The 21,662-nt window shown below is 58.6% G+C and overlaps 2 protein-coding genes across 2 annotated transcripts; one reads left to right on the forward strand and one right to left on the reverse strand.

The window, feature by feature from the left end:
• Positions 1 to 1,450: 1,450 nt before the first annotated feature.
• CNN1 (calponin 1) lies at positions 1,451 to 8,168 on the forward strand. The gene is made up of 7 exons (XM_058290552.1): positions 1,451 to 1,617; positions 3,548 to 3,669; positions 5,367 to 5,433; positions 5,525 to 5,662; positions 6,207 to 6,317; positions 6,736 to 6,882; positions 7,465 to 8,168. Exons 1-7 carry the CDS (start codon positions 1,555 to 1,557, stop codon positions 7,708 to 7,710), a joined length of 894 nt encoding a protein of 297 aa, XP_058146535.1. The 5' UTR covers positions 1,451 to 1,554; the 3' UTR covers positions 7,711 to 8,168.
• A 2,137-nt stretch (positions 8,169 to 10,305) lies between these two features.
• ELOF1 (elongation factor 1) lies at positions 10,306 to 14,549 on the reverse strand. Its single transcript, XM_058290553.2, has 4 exons — positions 14,441 to 14,549; positions 11,242 to 11,375; positions 11,023 to 11,093; positions 10,306 to 10,904 (listed from the first exon to the last, which is right to left on the reverse strand). Exons 2-4 carry the CDS (start codon positions 11,355 to 11,357, stop codon positions 10,840 to 10,842), a joined length of 252 nt encoding a protein of 83 aa, XP_058146536.1. The 5' UTR covers positions 11,358 to 11,375; positions 14,441 to 14,549; the 3' UTR covers positions 10,306 to 10,839.
• Positions 14,550 to 21,662: the final 7,113 nt, after the last annotated feature.

Raw genomic sequence — 21,662 nt, forward strand, 5'->3', positions numbered from 1 at the left:
GGCCGCCAGGGGGCGCCGGCGGTCCTCGCATGCGCGGTAGCGCTCGCTCGGCCCGCCGGCCGCCGGCCGGAGCCCGGAGTCCGCGCGTTCGAATCCCGGCCCCGCCACCGCCGCCGCGTGGGTTAGCCGCTCTGGGTCTCACTTTTCCCATCATGGGCTGACCCGGCGTCGGTCGAGGGCTGTCGCGAGAGGATTGCGTCCGTAGGTCCAGAGCACTGATGACAGCGCGTGCACCCAGGTGGCACCCATCCATGCCTCGTTGGATGTATTTCAGTGACTCTTGGACACGTCGTTTCCACGCCCCCAACTTGTCGTTTGCCTGCTGCCTCAACGGGGGGGGAGTCGGTCCCCCGGCGGGGGGGCATTTGGCCGTGTCTGCCACCGTTTTGGGTTGTCCTGACAGGGCGTGCAGAAGTCCCTCTGACATCCAGAGGGCTTAATCCTAGCTTGTTGCTAAACGTGCCCAAATGTCCAGGGCCGTCCCCAAGAGCACTAGGAACAGGGGCCTGGGTTCAGCCCCTGGCGAGCTGGGTGACTCTGGGAACGTGACTCTAACCTCCCCCCCCGTGCCTCAGTTTCCCCATCTGTCGAACAACAGCGCCCAGCTCTTACGGTCTTTTGGGGATTAAGACGTGCGACCAGGACAGGGCCTGACATCTGGGCGGTTGTGACATCGGCCACGTCCCAGCCGTGCCCTTAGCATGTCCTTCACGTGGGGTGGGACCTAAGTGGCACGTCCTCGGCCCCTGTGGTCCTGGCGTGAGAGCTGACCAAGTCGGGTTGGCTTGCGTGGGCCTCTCCCAGGCCTGCCTGGACTGGGACAGGGACACAGAGGGGTGTCCACGGCCTGGGTCCCAGGGGTTATCTAGAAGGGACAGGACTCCTGGGGTGCCAGAGCCTCAGCAGATGGCAGGCTGGGGCCCGAGTCCTTCCCCCTGAGCCGGCCACTGCGCTGGGCACGTCGGAAGGCTAATCCCTTTTTCTCCCCACCTCATCCTCTGTCCTTAGCCCATTTTACAGATGTGACCACAGAGGCTCGGAGAAGGGCAAGAGGCTTGCCCAAGGTTACCGACAGTTGGCATCGGGCGTGAAACCCAGGACAGGGCTCGCTCTGCTCCCCCGGTGGCTGTCCTGTCTCAGGGCTGGAGAGAGGGGCCCTCAGAGGCACTGGCGAGTTGGCCCAAGGGACAAGGGGACTCAGAGGCCCGCGGGCCGGTGGGCAGGAGTGGGGGGACTGGTTGTCGTCTGTCTGGCCCCCCGGCCCCCCGGGGAATAGCCCAGGCCGCCCCCTTAGGTGGAAACAATGACATAATCAGCTCCCAATACCAAGGCCCTGACATCACGAGGGGGGGGGGGGCTGGCCGAGGAGGGGTCGCCCCGCCCCTTGGCAGGCCCCCGCGGCCAATGGGACGGCCCTGGAAGAGGCCCGGGTGCCTCCGGAGCTTCAAAAACGTGTGAGGAGGGAGGACCGTGCAGAGGGAGCTCCAGGCTGCCGCCAAACGGTCCTCGGGTCGGCGCCACCGCGGTCCCCCGGTCCCCAGCCCACCGGCCGGCATGTCTTCTGCACACTTCAACCGAGGCCCCGCCTACGGGCTGTCGGCTGAGGTCAAAAACAAGGTAGGGCCGGGGGGGGGGGGGGGTGCAGCCCAGCCCCGCACTTGGGGTGCCCTGAACCCTCTCTCCTGCCTGTCCCATGTGCCTGGGAATCTAAGAGGGAAAGGGGGACGGGGCGGGGAGAGGGGCTGCCTTCTCTCCATCTTGAGCATCCCAGCGCCCTCGGCTCCTCTTGGGGGGGGGGTGGCGATTTAGGGCGCCCCCTCACCCCGACACTGCAGGCAGTCACAGAGAAAGGGATCCCCACCTGATCAGGGCCCTCTGTTAACCCCTTTGTGTTTCCGGGAGGGGGGTGCGGTGCCCACTTGTTGATTTCCCCCACCCCCACCCCTGGCCTGCCAAATAAACTGGGGAGCGCTGGGGAGCCGGGGATCCTGGGAGGCGAGGCCCAGAAAGCATGGGAGCTGCTATGTGTGTGATGGGGGAGAGGGAAGCAGCAGGCGCTGCGAGCGTGGGGGGGTTTCCCACGTGACATCGTTGTCATCCGACAGGTGGGTAAACTGAGGCTCCGAGAGGAGAGGCAGGTGGGCCAGGGGCAGGCGCCCGGTAGGTGCAGAGCTGGGACCCTGGGGTCAGTTTCTCCACGACAGGAACTTGACGCCCCCGCCGCATTGGAATCCTCCCCCCCTGAGCCCTCCCGGCGCGGGGGGGTGGGGAGAGAGGGGAGCCCCGACCCCATTTGACAGGCGGGTACACTGAGGCTCAGGGTGGCTTTTCCCAGGGGTCCCCCAGCGAGGAGTCGGGATTTGGGACTCGGGCGGGGGGTGGGGGGGAGGTGGCGAGGGGGCGGGTGGGGGGCGGGGGCGCGGCCTGGGGAGCCGGGTCCCAGCGCGGTGCCCCCGCCTCCCCCAGCGCCGGCCCCTGCACCGCGCGCGGAGCCGCCGCGCCATATAAGGCGGCCTCGGGGAGCCCGGCCCGCGGGGCCGCGCTATATAAGGGCCGGTTTGCTTTATAAAGCCGGGCTGCTGGGGAGGGGGGCGCCAGGGCCCGGGCCAGGTGAGGGGGCCGCCCCTCGCACAGCCCCCTCCAGTTCCCTCCGGGGGAGAAGGGGCAGCCCGACCCCTCCCCCCTCCCCAGGGCCGAAAGTTCTGGAGAAAGCGAGGAGGGCAGAGTGGGACTGGAGCAGCAGACGGAGCCATTGGGAGCCAGACGTGGCTGGGGGGAGGCTGGACGGCTGCAGAAATAAGAGGGAGTCAGGGATGGAGAGGCTGAGCGGCCCCTCCCCCTGGCCCCCAGGTAGGGACCCTGCACCCCAAGAGGGAGACAGAGGCCTGAGGGTCAGTGGTCAGAAGTGGGGGACATCTGGGCGTTAGGGCGTTGACCCCACCTGCAGCCAGAAAAGTCCCCTGGGGAGATGGGGACAGGGCAGAGGAAAGACAGATGGAGCAGGGGGGGGACAGAAGGACAGAGGAGTTGAGACAGGGAGAGAGAGAAATAGTGACACACATGGGCTCGGAGGTAAGATAAGGACAAGCCCCCGTCCCCGGTCAGCCAGAGACCCCCCCCAAGAGATGGTGGTGAGATGGTGAGAAAAGGACACAGTTGTCCCAGCAGCACCCCCTGCAAGGGGGTCCTCCTTCCTTCGGCGTGGTGGGCGGAGGGACAGGGGGACGAAAGGGGCAGGGCCGAAGGGAGCTGAGCCCCAAGTTTGGCCTGGAGGGGGAACCAGGAGGCGTGTCCCCCCCCCCCCCGCCCCCCTCGCCTCACCCGGTGCCAAACCTCAGAATGCCTGGAATGGCCCCCTGGGCAGGTGCCACCTTGGCTCTGCTCTTTAGCCCCCACCCCCCCACCCCGTCGAGTTCCCCCCCCCCCCGTCCAGTCCCCCCACAAATGGCCTTAGTTGGGTAGGGCCGAGTTAGGTCAGGCCCAGGGAGCCAAGTCCAGCGCCCACCGCGTCTTCGCCACCGTCTCTTTGCGTGCCCCCCCCCCCCAGCTGGCCCAGAAGTACGACCCCCAGCGGGAGCAGGAGCTTCGAGAGTGGATCGAGGGGGTGACCGGCCGCCGCATCGGTAACAAGTTCATGGATGGCCTGAAGGACGGCGTTATTCTCTGCGAGTGAGTGGGGGCGCTCGTGGCTCGGGCCCCACCCTGGGCTGCTCCCCCCACCGGCCCCTCCAGCGCCCGCGAGCCCGGAGCTGTCCGGGCACGTCAGACCCACCACCTCTGGGGTGGCAGAGGATCACCGTGCCCATTTGACGGACCAGGACAACTGAGGCTGCGTGGGGGAAAGAACGGCCCCGCGGGGCCCCGGTGTCTCAGCCCAAAGCAGAAGAATGATGAGTCTTTTTTTTTCTTCCTTCTTTACTTCTCTTTAAATGTTACATTCAAAAAGTAGGAGGTCCCCATATACCCCCCATCCCCCTCACCCCACTCCTCCCACATCAGCAACCTCTTTCATCATCGTGGCACATTCATGGCATTTGGTGAATACATTTTGGAGCACTGCTGCACTGCATGCATTATAGTTTACGTTGTAGCTTACACTCTCCCCCAGTCCATTCAGTGGGTTGTGGCAGGATATACAATGTCCAGCGTCTGTCCCTGCCATATCATTCAGGACAACTCCAAGTCCTGAAAATGCGCACACATCACATCTCTTCTTCCCTCTCCCTGCCCTCAGCAGCTACTGTGGCCACTTTCTCCCCATCAATGCTACAACTTCTTCCATCACTAGTCACAATAGTTCCATAGTAGAATATCAGTAAGTCCACCTAATCCATATTCTGTTTCTCCAGCCTGTGGAGTCTTAAGCACTGTGCTAGCCAGGCCCAGCCCCTCTGGGCCCCAAGAAAGAGAGGTCGCAGCGAAAAGGCTGCGGGCAGCAGTGGCCCTTGTCCCTGGTGGAGGTGGGGGTGTGTGTTCTTGTTTCCCCACCTCCCACCATGGGCAAGGGGTGGTGAGTTGGGGTACCTTGGAGACTTGGGTCAAAGAGTACAGAGCCCCTGGCCTGCTCCTTCGCTCATTCATTCATTCATTCACACAAGAAGCGTTTCGGGAGCTCCTGCTGTGTGCCAGGCACTGGTCTTTGCCCTGGGGACAGTGACCAAACAGTTCCTGCTTCCCTACAGCTGGATCAATGGCAAACTGAGAATTAGAAAAGTGCATACTTGCCTATAGCAGTGACGGCTATGGAGAAGTCAATCAGGGGACGGGGAAGGGAGGGCCAGAGCTGCTATTTTTTTGACATATATTTTTTGTTATTTCTTTTAAAGATACCTAGATCACACGAAGTGCTACATTAAAAAAAAATATATAGGAGATTCCCGTATGCCCCACTCCTACACTCTCCTGCTATTTTTAGTAGAATGGTCTGGAAAGGCATTTGGGAGACAGTAATGAACGTTTGAGTAGCAGCTTTGATGGAAGTGAGGGAGGAGCCTTGAGGATATGTGAGCGGAGAGTCAGTGCAAATGTCCTGAGGCATTCAAGGGTGCCACGGGGCCTTGGTGTCCTTCTCAGTGTAGGTACATTCGGGATTTCATTCTGAAGGCAAGGGGAGATCTGCACTGGGGAGTAACTGGGTTTGTCTTTAAAAAGGTCCCTCTGGTTTGTAGGGGACGAGGTGGAAGTTGGGGGTCCGTGGTTAAGGCTAGAGGCGCCGATGGCTCCATCCAGGGTGGGAGCCGTGCAGGTGGTGAGGAGTGGGGGCTCTGGCTGCACTTAGCAGGCAGAGCCCAAGGACTTGCTGAGGGATTGGATGGGGGTGGGTCGCGGGGACCCCTTTTCTCACGCCCCTCTGCTGTGCGCCTTAGGTTCATTAATAAGCTCCAGCCGGGCTCTGTGAAGAAGGTGAACGAGTCGACCCAAAACTGGCATCAGGTGAGCCCGGACGCCAGCTCTCCCACACCCCTTGCCCTCCGTCCTCCCCTCCCCGCCCCTCCCACAGCTGACGCTGCCTGCTCCCCCTTAGCTGGAGAACATCGGCAACTTCATCAAGGCCATTACCAAGTACGGGGTGAAGCCCCACGACATCTTCGAGGCCAACGACCTGTTTGAGAACACCAACCACACACAGGTGCAGTCCACCCTCCTGGCGCTGGCCAGCATGGTGAGTGTCGGGGAGGGTGGGCTGGGGGCCCCCCGGGGCTGGGAGGCAAGCGGGAAGTCTTGGGCTCCTAAGGGGCTACCGGAACGAGGAAAACGGGGGGCGGCATCACGCAGCCGAAACGTCTGGTCTCCCAGGTCCGGGGGCCCGAAGTCTGAAATCGAGGGGTGGGCCCGGCCGTGCTGCCCGAAGGTTCTAGAGAGAAATCTGTTTCCTTCCTCTCTGCTGGCTTGTGGGGGCCCCAGGCACCTCTTGGCTTCTTTGCTCCCATCTTGGCCTTCTTAAGGACCCCCTGGCCTATGGGATTAAGGCCCTACCCAACTGGAGGAGGACCTGATATGACTTGTCTCATTCCATCTGCAAAGACCCTGTTTCCAAAGGAGGTCCCATTCGGAGGCCCCGGGGCTCAGGGCTGCCCCTTAACCTTTTGGGGTTTGACACAGTTCAACCCTGAGTGGGGTCCAGGTGGAGCGCAGCTTGGGGAGGGGGGGGTCTGGGGCGCCTCGGCCAGGACTCAGCAGGCCAGGCGCTCCCTGGCCCTCCCCAGGCGAAGACGAAAGGAAATAAGGTGAATGTGGGAGTGAAGTATGCGGAGAAGCAGGAGAGGAAGTTTGAGCCCGGGAAGCTGCGAGAAGGGCGGAACATCATCGGGCTGCAGGTATCACCCCCTCACGGGCCTGGGTCCGTGCGGAGCTCAGGCGCAGGCGGGGAGGGCCCCTGGGTCCCTGCAGGCCGCCTTTGGGGACAGCGGGGCATGGCATTCGCTAAAGCAGACGCCGGGCCCGGGGCTAAGCCCGTTCTCCACCCAAACGCAACGAATCCTCCAGGAGCCCAAGCGGGGCCGGGGCTGGTGGTGTCAGCCCCTTTACGCAGGGGAGGAAACTGAGGCCAGGAGGAGCGACCCCATGGGCCAGGATGGGCCTTGAGCCCCGGAAGTCGGGCCCTGGGGCCAGTGGGAGGCCCTCTGTGGGCCTCAGTTTCCCGTCTGTGATGCGAGGGTGCCAACGGAGCCCCGGGGTGGGGGCTGTGGCCGTGCCGGGTGGGTGGGTGGTGAGTGTCCCCCTTGCCTCGCTTAGATGGGCACCAACAAGTTCGCCAGCCAGCAGGGCATGACGGCCTACGGCACCCGGCGCCACCTCTACGACCCCAAGCTGGGCACGGACCAGCCCCTGGACCAGGCCACCATCAGCCTGCAGATGGGCACCAATAAGGGTGCCAGCCAGGTGCGCCCGGAGGCCGCCTGCGGGGTGCGCCAGTGGGGGGGAGGGCGCGCATGCGCTCACGCGCGCCCCCGCGGCGTCCCCTGCAGGCCGGCATGGGGGAGGGATGCGCATGCGCTGACGCGTACCCCCGCGGCGCCCCTGCAGGCCGGCATGAGGGGAGGGACACGCATGCGCCAACGCGCGCCCCCACGGCGTCCCCTGCAGGCTGGCATGGGGGAGGGACGGGCATGCGCTGACGCGTGCGTATGCGCTGATGCGTGCCCCCTGCAGGCTGGCGTGAGGGGAGGGATGCGCGTGCGCTGATGCGCGCCCCCGCGGCGCCCCCTGCAGGCCAGCATGAGGGGAGGGACGCGCATGCGCCGACGCGCGCCCCCTGCATGCCGGCATGGAGGGACGCGCATGCACCGACGCGCGCCCCCTGCAGGCCGGCATGAGGGGAGGGACACGCGTGCGCCGGCGCGCGCCCCCTGCAGGCCGGCGTGAGGGGAGGGACGCGCGTGCGCCGGCGCGCGCCCCCTGCAGGCCGGCGTGAGGGGAGGGATGCGCGTGCGCTGACGCGCGCCCCCGCGGCGCCCCCTGCAGGCCGGCATGACGGCGCCCGGGACCAAGCGGCAGATCTTCGAGCCCGCGCTGGGCATGGAGCACTGCGACACGCTCAACGTCAGCCTGCAGATGGGCAGCAACAAGGGCGCGTCGCAGCGGGGCATGACGGTGTACGGGCTGCCGCGCCAGGTCTACGACCCCAAGTACTGCCTGACGCCCGAGGACCTGGAGCTGGGCGAGCCGGCCCCCAACCACCACCTGCACAACTACTACAACTCGGCCTAGGGCGCCCCCCACCCCCTGCACGGCGTCCCCCGCCCCGCCGGCTCCCCCTGGCACCCGCCCGCAGGGTTCGAGTTTGGGGAGAGCAGGCTGGGAGGGCCGCGCGGAGAAAGGGGGTCCTCCCCGTCCATGCAGCGCTGCAGGGTCCGACCTAGAGCCGGGGGGGGCTCCCCACAGCCCCCCCTAGAGGACGCACTGAGCAAGGCTATTCCGGCTGCCCAGCCCCCCACTCGCTCCCAGGTGGGTGCCCCCAGGACCAGAAGCTCCCCCCCCCCACCCAAGCGAAGTCCCCAGAGCTCCCCCGCTCGGGCGCCCCCCGTGGGAGCCAGCTGCATGCCCAGAGGCCCAGCGGACGCACGCGGTTTGGTTGGCGGCGCCTCGGCGCGCGTGGACGTGGCGGCGCCTGGAGCAAGCACTTTGTAGATCTGTTTCACTGGAGCACAATAAACGCTGTGGAATCACCGAGGCCTCGGGGGAGGGCTCTGTCTTGCGCCCCCGGGGCTCCGGCTCATGGGCACCCACCGGGCTCGGATGCGCTCCCGCCACCCTCATCTGCGTGCTCGCCACCCTCCCTGGGATCCACGAGTGAAAATGCTCCTACACGCCCGTACACAGCCTCCTGGCCGCTGGCTAAATGCGGACGGTGACCCCACGGGGCTCACCCCACCCGCCCCCTCTCCCTGCAGTCTCGGGCGTGCACACTCACTCCCACACTTTCACACGCAAATCCTCCCACGCGTGCACTACATACATGCACGTAAAAGGAGGTGCGCGCGCACCCTCTGGTGTGCACCGGCCCCTGCTTGTGTCGGGACCCCTCCCCTCCCCGGGGGTCTGTGTCCACCAGCAGCCTGGGGTTACATCAGGGGGGTGTGCAGTGTGGAGCCCGAGCTCTGGGGGTCCTGTGGCGAGCCCTTTCACCCTGGGTTGTGGGAGAGGAGGGAGGGGCTTGGGGGAGCAACCTGGGGAGAGGTGCTGGCGGGGTTCAGGGTAAGATCCCGCCACTGACCGGCCACGGAACGGCTGCTCTGAAGGCAGGGGTTGGGGGAAGAGGGTGTGGTGTCCCTTTCCAAGGGCCAAGCCCCAACTCCAGACTGAGGGCCAGGGCTCCCGAGAGTCTGTGGGCAGGGCGCCAGCCTCCCCGCGCGTCAGAGGGGACCCTGGGACCTGGGACTCATGTCCCTGGCGGGGTGGGCCCCGGCCACCCTGCCTGGAAGCCGCCAACTGTCGAGCTTCCGAGGCCAGGGTGCGGCGATCCGGATGGGGCGCGGAGCGACCGTGTCCCCGCGCCTCCCCAGGGCAGGGGATGGGGCTGGAACGCGGGGACCTGCGGGGGGCAGACACCGGAAGCCAGGCTCGCACCGGGACGAGCGGCCCCCGGGGCCTCGTAAACCGGATTCCCGGCGCGCTTGGCCCGGCTGCCGCGCGCCCTGCTCCCCAGGGCTGCTGGCGCGGGAAGCTGGGCCGAGAAGGCTCCCTGCCTGGCCCGGGGCCCTGCTCCTGGGGAAAACAGCACCATATTAGCACTGGCCGGGGAGGCTGGGGTGGGAGGGCAGCGGGGGAGGGGCCCACGGCGCTGGAGGAGCCCCCCTTCCCAATGGCCTTCCGAGGCGCACCCGGCCTCCCCCACCTGGGCGCCTGCCCATGACTGCCGGCTCCTGCCAGGGCCAGGGGACATCTCTTGGGGCCTTGGGGGAGGGGGGAGACGCTAGGGACGGGCCCGGCAGGGCAGGGTGGGCTTTGGAGGGCGCTCGCCAGCCCAGAGGTCTGGCCAGGGCGTGTCCCGGCGCAGTGCTGAGCTCCCCATCTGGTGGCCCTGTGTGGCCCCGAGAGGAAGGCGCGCACCCTTCCCACCGTCCCAGGTCACCTGCTGCCCAGGCTAAGGCCAGGTGGGAGAGCTGACCCCAACCCCACCACCTCTGAGGCCCTCTGCGGGCATCGTGCGGCCCTGGCCCCCACCCCCAGCCTTCCGAGACACCTCCCCCTGCTCCCCAAAGCGTCCAAGCCCCTTCTATGGGCCCTTACCCTCCCCTACCACGGCCACACTTGGCTGATGGCCAGCGGGCTGCTCCCCTCGGCTGCACCCTCCTCCCCGCAAGGGTCTCACTGCTGAGGAAGAGGGAACATGGGCCCCGAGCCAGGCTCCCTGGTTCAAGTCCCGCCTGGACCTTGGGCCAGTGACCTCCCGTCCTGGCCCCCGTTTTCCGGGCTGCTGGCGCGGGGGTCGCCGCAGCAGCTGCCTCACGGGACTGCTGGGGGGATGTGGGGTGACACGGGCAAGGCTTGAGAAGTGCCTGGCCTCCAGTGCGACCCCACTCGGGGCCCTCCTTCCAGGAAGCCTCCCCCTGTGCCTTTGTGCCTTGTGATCTGGTCCTCGCCTGGCCACACTCGGGCCCATCAGTGTCCCAAGCCCTCAGCACCGCCCCATTCACCCTGAATACTCGACGAGGGAATAAATGTTGGACGGTTTGAAGGACCGAGCAAATCCCACCGCCCGGGGGGGCCGCTGGGCAGCCTCTGAAAGCCCCAGCCCCCGAGATGCCCCTGCCTTCCCCGCACCCACCCCGGGCAGCCCAGGAAACCGCCGGCAGCCAGGGCTCTGCGTCCACTGCTTTATTGAAGGGCTTGTGGCTGTCGGCTGTCCCCGGCCCGGCCCTCTACAAAAGCAGCTAGGGGTGAAGGGAGGCCTCTGGTGAACGTGGGGCGGGCGGCCCCCCGCCAGGGCCCGGCCCGGAGGCCTGTGGAGGCCTGTGGGACCGCAGCTTCGCCTTGCGGCCGCGGGCCTGGGGAGGCGGGGAGGAGGGCGGCAGGTCCAGTTAAAACGGGCAAGTGCTGGTGAGGCGCCTGGGCCTCCGCTTGCCCAGGGGCGCCAGGAAGCTGGTTCCAGCGGGGTCGGGGCCCCTGAACCAAGGGGGGGGCCAGTCGGGGGCTCTCGGGGCCAAGTGGGGCCAGCCCGGCCCCTTGGGCGCACACACTCACACAGCACCCCGGCTCCACCCACAGGCAGAGGGCTGGCACAGCCCTGGACCCACCCCCCAGGCCCCCTGGAATGTCTCTGGTTTGGGACCCACTGGGGGGGGGGGCCCAGCTCCGCGGTGGGCGGGGCTGGCGGGGGGCGGGTCCTCCGTGCTGCTACTGATTGGCCGCCTCGCAGGCGTCTATCCAGTCGCTGTACACGTCCACGGGCTCTGACAGGTCTGAGGCGCCGCGGTCAAGGGCGTCTGGTGGCACCGGCTCCCTTCCCCCGCCCTGCACCCGCCGGCCGGACCCCTGCCCCGCGCCCTGCCTCCCTGCGGGCGGCTCGCCCAAGGATACAGGTGATGGGCGTCTGGAACTCCTCGAGGCACACGGTGCAGGAGATGACGCCGGTGTTGCGGGCTCGGTCCCTGCAGCGGGGGCGGGGGAGAGAGCTGGTGGGCGCCGAGGCCTGCGGGTGCCCGCCCCCCATCCGCGAGTCAGGGGCAGATGCCAGGCCTGAGCGGGGGCCGCGGGGGGCCCCCCCAGACGGGCGGGCCGGCCCCACCCCCCACGCACATCTTCACGTCGCAGGACTTCTCGTGGTTGCAGAAGGGGCAGGTGAACTGCGTCTCCAGGGTGCCCGTCATCTTCTTCTTGGGGGGCGGCTTCCGTTTCGACTTTCGGCGCCCCATGTCCGCGGGAGGGTGGGCCTGTGGGAGGGACGGGGCGGGGGCGGAAGTCGGCGACGGCGGGACCCACGCGGCCCCCCAGCCTCCAGGCTCGAGGAGCAGGCCGGGCAGGGGGCCAGGCAGCAGTCCCTGGGCGGGGAGGGCCTTCCCCGACGGGGCCTGCACCCCAGCCTCGGAGGGCCCAGGCCCCGCCTGCAGGCAGGCAGGCGATTCGGGGCGCTCGAGGCAGGCTCAGGCGCCGGGCGTCCTGGGTTCTGAGCCGGGCTCTCCCGCTCACTGTGTGACCCCAGGGACAGGTTACTGAAGCTCTTGGGGCCTCGGTTTCCCCGTCCATGAACTAGACATGCGGCTGCTGCTATCTCAGAAGGAGCAGAGGGCAGCAGGTGCTCAGCCTGGGCCCTGGCCCGCCCAGGCCGGCGCCCACACCGGGAGGGCAGCCATGCAGGGTGGGGCAGAGCCCAATTGCTCGGGAGCCGGGGAGTCTGTTCTGGCCAAGAAGTGGGACAAGCGTTTTAGGAGAGGGGCAGCAAGCACAGTGGGGCCCAGGCCGGGGCAGGGACGGGCAGGGGGTTTTGAGGGGCCTGAGGAGTGTGGGTGTGGAGATGGAGCCAGGACAGGACTGTCTGGGGTGGGGGGGCGGCAGGAGGCAGCTGAGAGCCTGAGGAGGCCTGTCAACGAGGCGGGTGAGTGTGCAGAGAGAAGGGACCCTCACGGACCACTCCCAGCTGGGGGGGCAGAGCTGATGGGTAGGGGGACGAGGTGGTCTTACTCTGACGGTTGACACCTACGTGGGGAGCCCAAAGTCCAGAAGGACGGTGGGGGACAGTGCTGGGTTTCAGGTGCCAACGGGGAGCCCGGGGACAGAGGTCCTGGAGAGGGCTGGGGGGGGAAGCCACCCTGACCATTTCCATCAGCACCCCCCCGCCCCCCGCCCCTGATTTCCACGTCATTCCTCCATGACAGACAAGGTCAGCCAACTGCCAGGGGCTCCCAAAACGAAGGCCAGAGTTCCATTCATTCCTCTTGATCTCGCTCTATGTAACAACACCCCCCCCCCTTAACTGAGGGGGCTTCTAACTCCAAGTCAACATAAGCAATTGGAAGAGGACGTCTGCAAGCCCCTAGAACCACTTGCCCAGCCCCCTGCATTGCTACATAAGAACGCCTGTGCTCCCTGCAAAAGCTTTGTTCACTTGTGCCCTGCATCTCCTGCCCTCTCTCCCGCAAGATCAAACTTTTCCCTCTCTACTGGATCAGAACAAGTGCATTCGTTATTGCCTCTTCAATCCTATAAACAAAGGAACCACCTCTTCACCCCTTTCCAGCCTGCGCCCCCTTTTCTCTGCTGGCTTTTCTAGCGTAAAGCTGTCTGCACGGTGTGCTTTCTATGCTCCCTCCCATTCTCTCTCCACTCCCCCCTCCAGCTCAGAGGCCTGCGGTAATTCCAACCCCAGGGGGGCAGGCCTCGCTCCTCTGGGCACCTGAGGCAGGTGATCCCTCCTCCCACCCTTTTCGGGGCCTCTCAGGACCCCACACTCTCTGGGGCCTGCCTCACTGGGTCTCCTGCCAGCTTCTGCTGCTGCTTTTTCCTCACTTGACTCTGTGAATGATGACAGCGCCTGAGAACCTGATCTCTGGGCCCCCTCTCCTCTCTGTCTGCACTCACCCCTACTGAGAGCTCACCAGGGCTCAGGACCTACCTGGACGACTCTCAACTCTCTGGCTGCGACATTTTCCCTAACCTGCAAACAAGTCCATCTACCGGCCTCGGCCACACCCCACTTCATATCTAACAAACCACGCTCTGGACAACTCAACCCACCCTCCTATAGCCATCCCCAGCTCAGGCGACAGCAACTCCATCTTTCCAGGTTGTCATGACGTGAATAAGGTCCCTCCAAAATGTGACCTCATCTGGATTAGGGTCTTTGCAGATGGAATTAAGGTAAGAATCAAGATGAGATCCTCCTGAATGCAAAATGTGACCACTTCTCTTCATTTCCACGGTCAATGCCCCCTCACTGTTCTCTCAGCATCCCCATGCACTGCCCTCCAAATGTAAATCCCACGAGGGCAGAGGTTTTGTCTTTTTCCTTTGTTCACTACTGTATCCCAAGAGCCAAGAATCGCTCCCGGCACAGAGCCAGCCCTCAATACCTATTTACTGGATGAATGGATGGATGAACGAATGCCAGGCCCTACACGACACCCCAGCAACGCTGCTGTCAACAGGGCAAGCAAGGCTTCTGCTCTTGTGGAACTTACATTCTAGGGGCGCCAGACTGACCCGTCACAAGTAAACTAACAGGTTGAGCGAAGGCTTGTGGAGCCTTCAGATGAGGGTGGAAAGCGAAAGACCTTCTGGGTGTTCGAGAAGGCAGCCGTGCAAAGAAATTCAGGCAGAGGGAATGGCCAGGGCAAAGGGCCCATGGCAGGATAAGCTTTTTTTTTTTGAGAAATAGCCTGGCCCTGGGACCACGTGCAACAGAATCACCTGGGGGTGCTAAAAAAAAAAAATTGCTGATTTCTGAGCCTAACTCCAGATCTTGTCCTACTGGATGTCAGCTGGGGGACACGGTGGACAGGGATTTTGGTCTGTTTTGTCCCTTACTGAAATCCCCAGTACGCAGAGCTCAATAGCTACTTGTTGAATGGATAAATAAGTATGGTGAATCAGAAGCTACGGGAAGGAAATCCAGAATCCCCTTATTTAAGCCGGCGACGGATCCCCCCACCCTGCCCCGGGAATGGGGGTTTGGCCTGCTCGTCTGTGACGAAGGAGGCCCAGGCGCGCCAAGGCGGGGGCTGGCAGAGGGGCCAGCCCCCAACCCCGCCGGGACTCAAGCGGCGGCGGGTGGGCCGTCCCTCCGGGCTCACCGGGACTTCGGCGTCGCCTGCCGACGGCCGCCCGCAGGAGCCGGGCCCCCGAACGGCCGCGCTCGCCGCGGTGGAGCCCGGGGGAGTCAAGCCCCCCGACGGGCTGCACGCTCGGCCCGGGGCCTCCACCGCCTCCGCCAGGCCCCGCGATCGCCCCCGAGTAGAAGACAGCCCGGGCCGGCCCCAACGCCCGCCCTCGCGCCCATCACCTGCGCTCCCCTTCCCTCCTCGCGACGGGTCTGTTCAACCTGGAGGCAGCAACTTCTGACTTCCGGCGGAAGCGGAAACCCGTCTTCTCGGAGCGGCCCGCGCTCAGGCCCCGCCTCCTGACCCAGCTTCTCTGTGCGCATGCGTACTCCAGGTCGCGGCGGCGGGGTCGCAGTGCGCCTGCGCAACGGCGCGCCTTCCTTTTAACTGCAGTGGAGCGGGTGGTCTCCGCTACCGCTTAGTCCGCTTTGGACGGTGGTTCCCGAGTTTCAGGGACGGCGAGCTCTGGCCGTATCGACGCTGGAAAGGAGGCCACAGGACCTTCTTGGGGGGTGTCTTCTTTCCCAGATGAGGACCAGCCACTTGCAGCCCGCCCTGGGTCCCCCCACTTTGCACACGTGTTCGTTTGGCTCTCCCAGTGATGTGGGCTGTGGGTGGGGGGCTGTTTATCTTGTCGTGGGTAACCTGAGCTGTGCCTGTGGGACGGTGAGAGGCTGCAGCCCTGCCCTTGGTGGCCATGGCAACGATTCCAGTCCCGGGACTACAAGTTAGCAATGCAAACTCTATATACATAGGGGTCAGTCTCCTAGGAGAGGCTCTGATAATAGTGATGCCGAAGCTTGAAAGAACTTGGGCTTGGCCTGGAAGAGGGAATAAAATACAGCCTGTGCATGAATGCCAAATGATCTAATTCTGTATCCAAGTGTGTCTAGAAATCCAATTAAGTAATATAGGCCTTTTAGACTTTTGAATGTTCAGAAAGGATGTGTATTCCAAGTTGCATCCAGACGGAATGTGGGCGATATATTAATTCACAAACTCTCTGGTACTCAGGCAAACGCTTACTAACAAACAAAGTCGTTTTCTTTCATGAAAGCACCATTTAACTGTCCGCCCTTATATCTTTTCTGCATAAAAGGGAACCCAAAATTTGATTCGGTGCTTAGATTTTGAATGAGAAGCTCTGGTCGTAAATAAATGACTTTTTCCTTCCCCAAAATTATTCCTGAGTCCTGGCCTTTCAAATAACTGAACCTCTCAGGACTTCTACAACACCAGGGTGGAGGAATAGAAAATACAGTAACCTATAAGGCCGAATCTGGTTGGTGGGACTGGCCCCCAGGGGATGGAGGCTCTTTGATTATCCAGGTTATAATGAGGTTGCAGAGGCTGGGGGGCGGGGGGGGGCAGGCTAAGGAATTTTGTAGGACTTTGAGCAGAGAAGCGATATCTGCTTTGTACTTTAAGAAGCCACCTGCAGCCTCTGGGTGGAGAAGAGGTGGTAGAGGGAAGCTGGGGGGCCCCTCTGAAGGATGGTGGGCTTGGAGATAGGGAATTAATAGACGGATCTGGAGCCTGACAGGGAGTCCACGTGGAAATCTGGAACCCCCAAGATGGCTGCTGGAGGACCCCCACCCCCGGGGATTCTGCTACCCAGAACAAAGACTTCTTTCTGGGAACGAGGAAAAGGCCACATGTTCTCTAGACACCTTATCATTGGGTCCTCACTAAGGGATTGATGGGCGGGGTACTCAATCTAAACAGCAAACAGCTGGAACCCCCTCCCCTGCCATTAGCAAGGGGGTGGGATAATTAGCGATTTAAAAGCAAACCGGAGGCTTGAGCTCGCTCTCTTGCCTTGCTCGGTTGGCCTGCAAACCTGTCCTGCCCTCTGTGTGCCACTCTCACCATTTTTCCTCTGCCATGTGGCCACGCAAGTAAACCTGGGGATTTATAGCCTATAATGGGGAATTGTAGCTTGTAAATCAGCCCTCTTCATCCCATCTCATCCCCTTCCTCACTACCTGGGACCCCTGCTCTGTTATTTTCTCCCATTTCTCTTCCCTCCCTACCTGAATAAATTACTGACCTAACTCACCCAGCATCAGCGTGCTCTTGAAATTCATTTCTGCAGCTTAGCTAAGAACCTAGATAAAATCTGGTAACACATTTGGCGAGCCAGCCAGGAGTTTATTGGTGAGTGAAACTGTGGCCTACAGCTTGTTTAATGCCTTCCTTTGGTTCTCTATTTTAAATGGGTTTTCATATAAACCCTCACAGGATGTAATCCCGGGAGGGAAGGGGCTGAGGTTCAGGAATTCTCTGTGTCTGCACCATGTGCCCTGCCTTGTTAGATCTAACCCCATTTGGGATGGCTGGGGCACAGGACAGGAGCTCACTGTGCTGCTCTTTTTTTTTTCTCTTCAATTTATTTATGTATTTATTTATTTATCTTCCCTCCCCCCCCCACCCCGGTTCTCTGTTCTCTGTGTCTGTTTGCTGCATCTTCTTTGTCCGCTTCTGTTGTTGTCAGTGGCACGGGAATGTGTGTATCTTTTTGTTGTGTAATCTTGCTGTGTCAGCTCTCCGTGTGTGCAGCACCATTTATGGGCAGGCTGCACTTTCTTTCACGCTGGGCAGCTCTCCTTACGGGGCGCACTCCTTGCACGTGGGGATCCCCTACGCGGGGGACACCCCTGCGTGGCACGGCACTCCTTGCGCGCATCAGCACTGCGCATGGGCCGGCTCCACACGGGTCAAGGAGGCCCGGGGTTTGAACCCTGGACCTCCCATGTGGTAGACGGACGCCCTAACCACTGGGCCAAGTCTGCCGCCTACTGTGCTGCTCTTTCAAGCTCTTTTAGCAGCCAGAGGCTCTGCCCTTGGGGCCGGCGACCATTGCCTTCTCCTGCCCTCTCCCTTAGAGGGTGCAGGGTGGAAATGGAAAGGTGAGGGCTTACCCCTCCCACTGGGTCCATGTCTCTATAGCAGCTTTCCTATCTGACCACACCCAGCTACCTGGAGGGATGAAGTGGGAAGGTGGTGGGAAGAGCCAACGTGGATACTGTGGGAGTTCTCTTCCCCAGGGCAGTCATATGCCAGGATACCCTTGCAATTTCTAATCTTTATCCATGTTTTACCTGTTTACTGAATCCCTTTTTGCAAGTGTGTGTTAGGATGCTTTGGTCTGTTTTAAAAACTATGAAAATAAAAAGTGCCTTTGTTTAGCAAGGTAGCTATTGCCTCAGAACCCCAAAGCCTGTGAACTTTGTACAATTAACCTCTAATCACTTAATGGCCTTTTGATAACTGCTTTAACTGGGAAACTATCAGACAGTAAAGTCATAAGAACTGAGACTGTGTTTAACAATTCTGGAAAGATAGGGGAAAGAAGCACAATTCGGGTTGGCAGCTTCAGGTTGAAATCTAATCAGCCTGTCTCTCAAGTCCAGGTTGCCCCAGGAATGCTCGGCAGCAGGGGCTCTCTGATTTCCTGGGGTGGTGGGATCAGAGAGCAGCCAAACATTCCCTGAGATTTAACTCAGGAACTTCTGTTTGGGTCAGTAGGTCTTGGACCCTGGAAAGTAAAAGTGTCAAGAACCAGAGCAGGAAACTGAATGGCCTCCATCCCTTGGGCCCATCCATTCAGAGAGCAGCCAAATATCTCCTGGGACAAATGTCTCAGGTGCTTTGTTTTGGGGCCACCATTCAGGCCTCCCAGTTGGCTTGGGCTCATTGATCTGATATCTGGAATCAAATACTCCCAAGACCTACCCATAAGGATGCTTGTGGGCCAGTTAAGCCCTGAAAATAAATATTCTCAGGATGCAGAGACAGGGTTTCAGCTCCAAATTGTGTGGAGAGGTGAATTTAGTCAGTCTAGGACTCTGGGACACCAGAACGGTTGACTAAAGGGTGCTTCTTCATTCTTCCTAGAATCATGGGCACATTCTCTATCCTACCAGCAAGCTCCCCGTAGGACTCTCTTAGGAATCAGGAAACTCTGCCTACTGCTGGTCCACATGACCATCATATAGCCAAGAGCAGCCTCTGTATAGAATCCTAAATTCCAGTTAACCCAGTGCAAGAAAAGAGAACAAATAAATCTGAGGCTCAGAAACCTCATGTCATGTCTCCCTAAAGAAATGAGAAAAGAAACCTCAAACTTCTCAGTTGAAACTCAGCTGTGCCTATAAAAGGTGGGACTAGTGATCAAGATTAAAAAAAAACCTCATGTGCCATCAATTAAGGTCAAAGAGTTCCTTGAAATGCTAATGGTATAAAATTCTTCTGTTTTAATTTGTGCATAACCTTGTGTTCAACTTTGAAATCTGTGTTTTAACTGCCAGTTTGCTTGTGCCTGGGAAATCAGATTTGGGGTTCACCTGTTACAAACTGAATAACAGTAAGAGGTAACCTGAAAATTAGTCTTTGAGGGTCAGTACTATCTTGCTACTGGATTTAATATATAAATCACAAATGAAATTAATTCCATTGCTAGAAAAGCAAAGAAACTTCACAAAGTTGTTACTAATAACATTCTTGTGGTTTAGTTAATAAAGGTACTCAACTCACCTTAAGGCAAAAACTTACTAGAAACTGTAACTAAGAATGAAGATCATTTATAAATGCATTTATAGTATAAAACCACAGAAGGATAATAACTGAAATTATAACTGGGTGGATTGTAAATGTAAATTCTAAACTGACCTTATCTTTGTTTATGGCCACTTCAAGCCTAGCCTCACCCCTTGCCTTTGCCTATGGTTATTTCATAACAGCTTCTGCTTATGACTCAGGGGAAAGCAAATGTGAAACATCTTTGTCTTCTTGTCCTACTGGTACTAGTAACCCTGCTTTCTCTCATGATTCCAAGTGTGGACTAAATTGCTGCCTGGTGGAATTCTTGGCCCTTGGGTTGAATTTCCACTTTCCCAGTCCAGCGGTCACTGGAGTCTTTTTATCTCCAAGGACTGGGAAGTGAAGAAGGCCTCCTGCCTTGACTGTCAGGGTTCCTAAAAGTGGCAATTCAGGAGAAAAACCAGCTTCCCTGAGGCTTCAATAGTCTCAGTGAATATACATAGAATTAGTCTTGCTCATCCAAAGTCTGCTGAAGTCAAAGTAAAATATAAAGTTCTGAAACAAAGGACAATTGAATTAAACCATTGGGAACATTTTGGTTATAAGCCATTAGTTAAGAAATAAAATTCTTGTGCAAAACTGCATGGTCATAGTACAAATTAAAAATAAAACCTTCCAGGAGATCTTTCAAATGTTTTGCAGTTAAACTTATTTTGTGAAAAATGAAAGTTTTAAGTAACAAAGTTGTGTTTCTGTGTCAAACTATTCATGTCTGCCTATTTGCTCAGTGTGTAACTTCATATGTCAGGATAATAATAACAAATTAACAAATGATGAAAATCCTAAATTCATATCTAATGAAATTAAATTAAAGAAATGTAGGGCTACCCTGTCTTAAAGGCATAAGGTAAATTTCATTGGTTGCTAATTGTAACCTAAGGTAAATTTGCCAGTCTCTGGTTGTGGTCAATTATAAATAGTTTGTAAAAGCATCTTCCAAACTGAAGCATTTAAGTGGCCCTAGTTCTAAGAAGCCATTATTAACTAGAAACCTAGATTGATATTAATGGCAAAAGTACCTTTATAGCAATAAAGTCTGTCTGAAAGTCACCTCAATGTACCTATTCAAGTGGTGGTAATAAAAAGCTACCTTGATTCCATTGGGAATCTTCAGTTTTCATTTAAAAAATGGAAAAATAATTTTACCTCTACTGCTAACGTAAAACACCTGCTAATGTCTTCATGGTGAAAGTGTAGAAGTAAGCAAAGTCATTTGATACGTAACACATTACATTGGAAATGTTTAAAAGGTACATAAAAATCAAGAAATAGACTTCAGCACTGTCAAACTCTCTTGTGCATTGAAACCGGACCTTGAAGAGATAGCAGGTTGCCTCTCCATATGAGTTATTGGCTAGATTGTCACTGACCCTTCAAACAATAAATGTACCTACTACATCTCTGGTTGTGCTCCTGAAGTCGATGGAAACTACGTTGCAGTTTCAAACTCCTGAAGCACCCAATGGTGACTCAATACAGCCAAATGTACAATGGATATATTGCCTCCAGACTGGCACTGTTTCATAGTGCCAAAGAGTGCTCTGCACCAGGCTGGTAAAACACTGGAAACTACCTTCCTAGCTTCTCTCTAGGATCAGTGGTGCTGCAGCTTGCTCACTGTGTGAAGGGCATATCTAGTGGACCATAATCACCAGAGAACTGTAAGTAGAACTTAAACACAAATTGGCATTATGACCTGCTCCCATGGAGAGATAACACGTAAGGTATTGCAAACCTGAAACTTGAATCTATTAGTTACAACTCAAAGAGAAACGTGTGCACTGAGTAATACATTAAATAGTATTAAGTATTGTGCCTATTCCTATTCTAGATTTATGTCTGATGATTATGGTGCTATTTCTGTTAGATCATGTACAGAAAGACATTGAACATGTTAAAAGTCCTGGTAAACTTCATTTTCTGAGTGGTTAATGAACATGTCTGTAAAATATCACAGTTTTCACCCCACACCAGGTAAAGGGTGTGCTTGTGGCCAGGGGCCACCAGTGGCTCACAGGTAGCCAGTTAATTAAATACCAGGCTTACTTGCTAGAGACCCCTGAGGTGCAAATAAGAGTGTGTCAGACTCTTAATCCAGTCACCCTCCTACCGTAGAGAGTGCAAAGTCAGATCCTGAGGGACCCCTTCTTCACTCCTGCCTTGAAACTTAACCAAAACTACTCAAGCAAGCCAGATTTAAAAGAGGAGTCTCTTGTGTACCCAAACATCGAATGGTTCACAGATGGAAGCAGGTTTATTAAGAAAGGAATTAAAAAGGCAGGCTATGCAGTGGTTTCTCAATTAGAAACCATAAAAGCCAAAGCTCTTCACCCTGGATCTTCAGCCCAGAAAGCAGAGCTAATTGCCCTTACCCAAAGTTTAAAACCAGCAGCTGGGAAACAGGCTAATATTTACACAGACCCTAAGTATGCTTTCCTTGTCCTTCATGCTCACTCTGCTGTGTGGCGAGAATGAGGCTTGCTTACTTACAGTGGGTCACCTATTAAGCATAGACAAGAACATAGATGAAATCCAGTAACACTACTATAGAACAATTGTGACTAGTAATGAAAGAAACTGTAGCATTGATCTGGAGAAAGTGGCCATCTTAGTTGCTGAGGGCAGGGAGAGGGAAGAAGAGTTATGATGTGGGGGCATTTTCTAGCTTTCTTTCAATTCACATTTACGCCCCTGGACTACTCTTTCTAGCCACATTCCCATTTATAAACCAGCTATTCTATTACTCACTACAATAAGTTTCTATCAACTCTATACATTTCCACATGTTTACAGTAAAATTAA

This window comes from Dasypus novemcinctus, chromosome 30 (assembly GCF_030445035.2).
Source record: "Dasypus novemcinctus isolate mDasNov1 chromosome 30, mDasNov1.1.hap2, whole genome shotgun sequence".
NCBI classification, from domain to species: Eukaryota; Metazoa; Chordata; class Mammalia; order Cingulata; family Dasypodidae; genus Dasypus; species Dasypus novemcinctus.

Bases quoted from the DNA above. Each gene is read 5' to 3' on its own strand.
- CNN1 (XM_058290552.1), top strand. From the start codon at position 1,555: ATGTCTTCTGCACACTTCAACCGAGGCCCCGCCTACGGGCTGTCGGCT. The intron at 5,434-5,524 runs GTGAGCCCGGAC...GCTCCCCCTTAG, and splicing joins CGACCCAAAACTGGCATCAG to CTGGAGAACATCGGCAACTT. The intron at 6,883-7,464 runs GTGCGCCCGGAG...CGCCCCCTGCAG, and splicing joins CCAATAAGGGTGCCAGCCAG to GCCGGCATGACGGCGCCCGG.
- ELOF1 (XM_058290553.2), bottom strand. From the start codon at position 11,357: ATGGGGCGCCGAAAGTCGAAACGGAAGCCGCCCCCCAAGAAGAAGATG. The intron at 11,094-11,241 runs GTGCGTGGGGGG...CCCCCGCTGCAG, and splicing joins AAGTCCTGCGACGTGAAGAT to GGACCGAGCCCGCAACACCG. The intron at 10,905-11,022 runs GTATCCTTGGGC...GCGGCGCCTCAG, and splicing joins GTTCCAGACGCCCATCACCT to ACCTGTCAGAGCCCGTGGAC.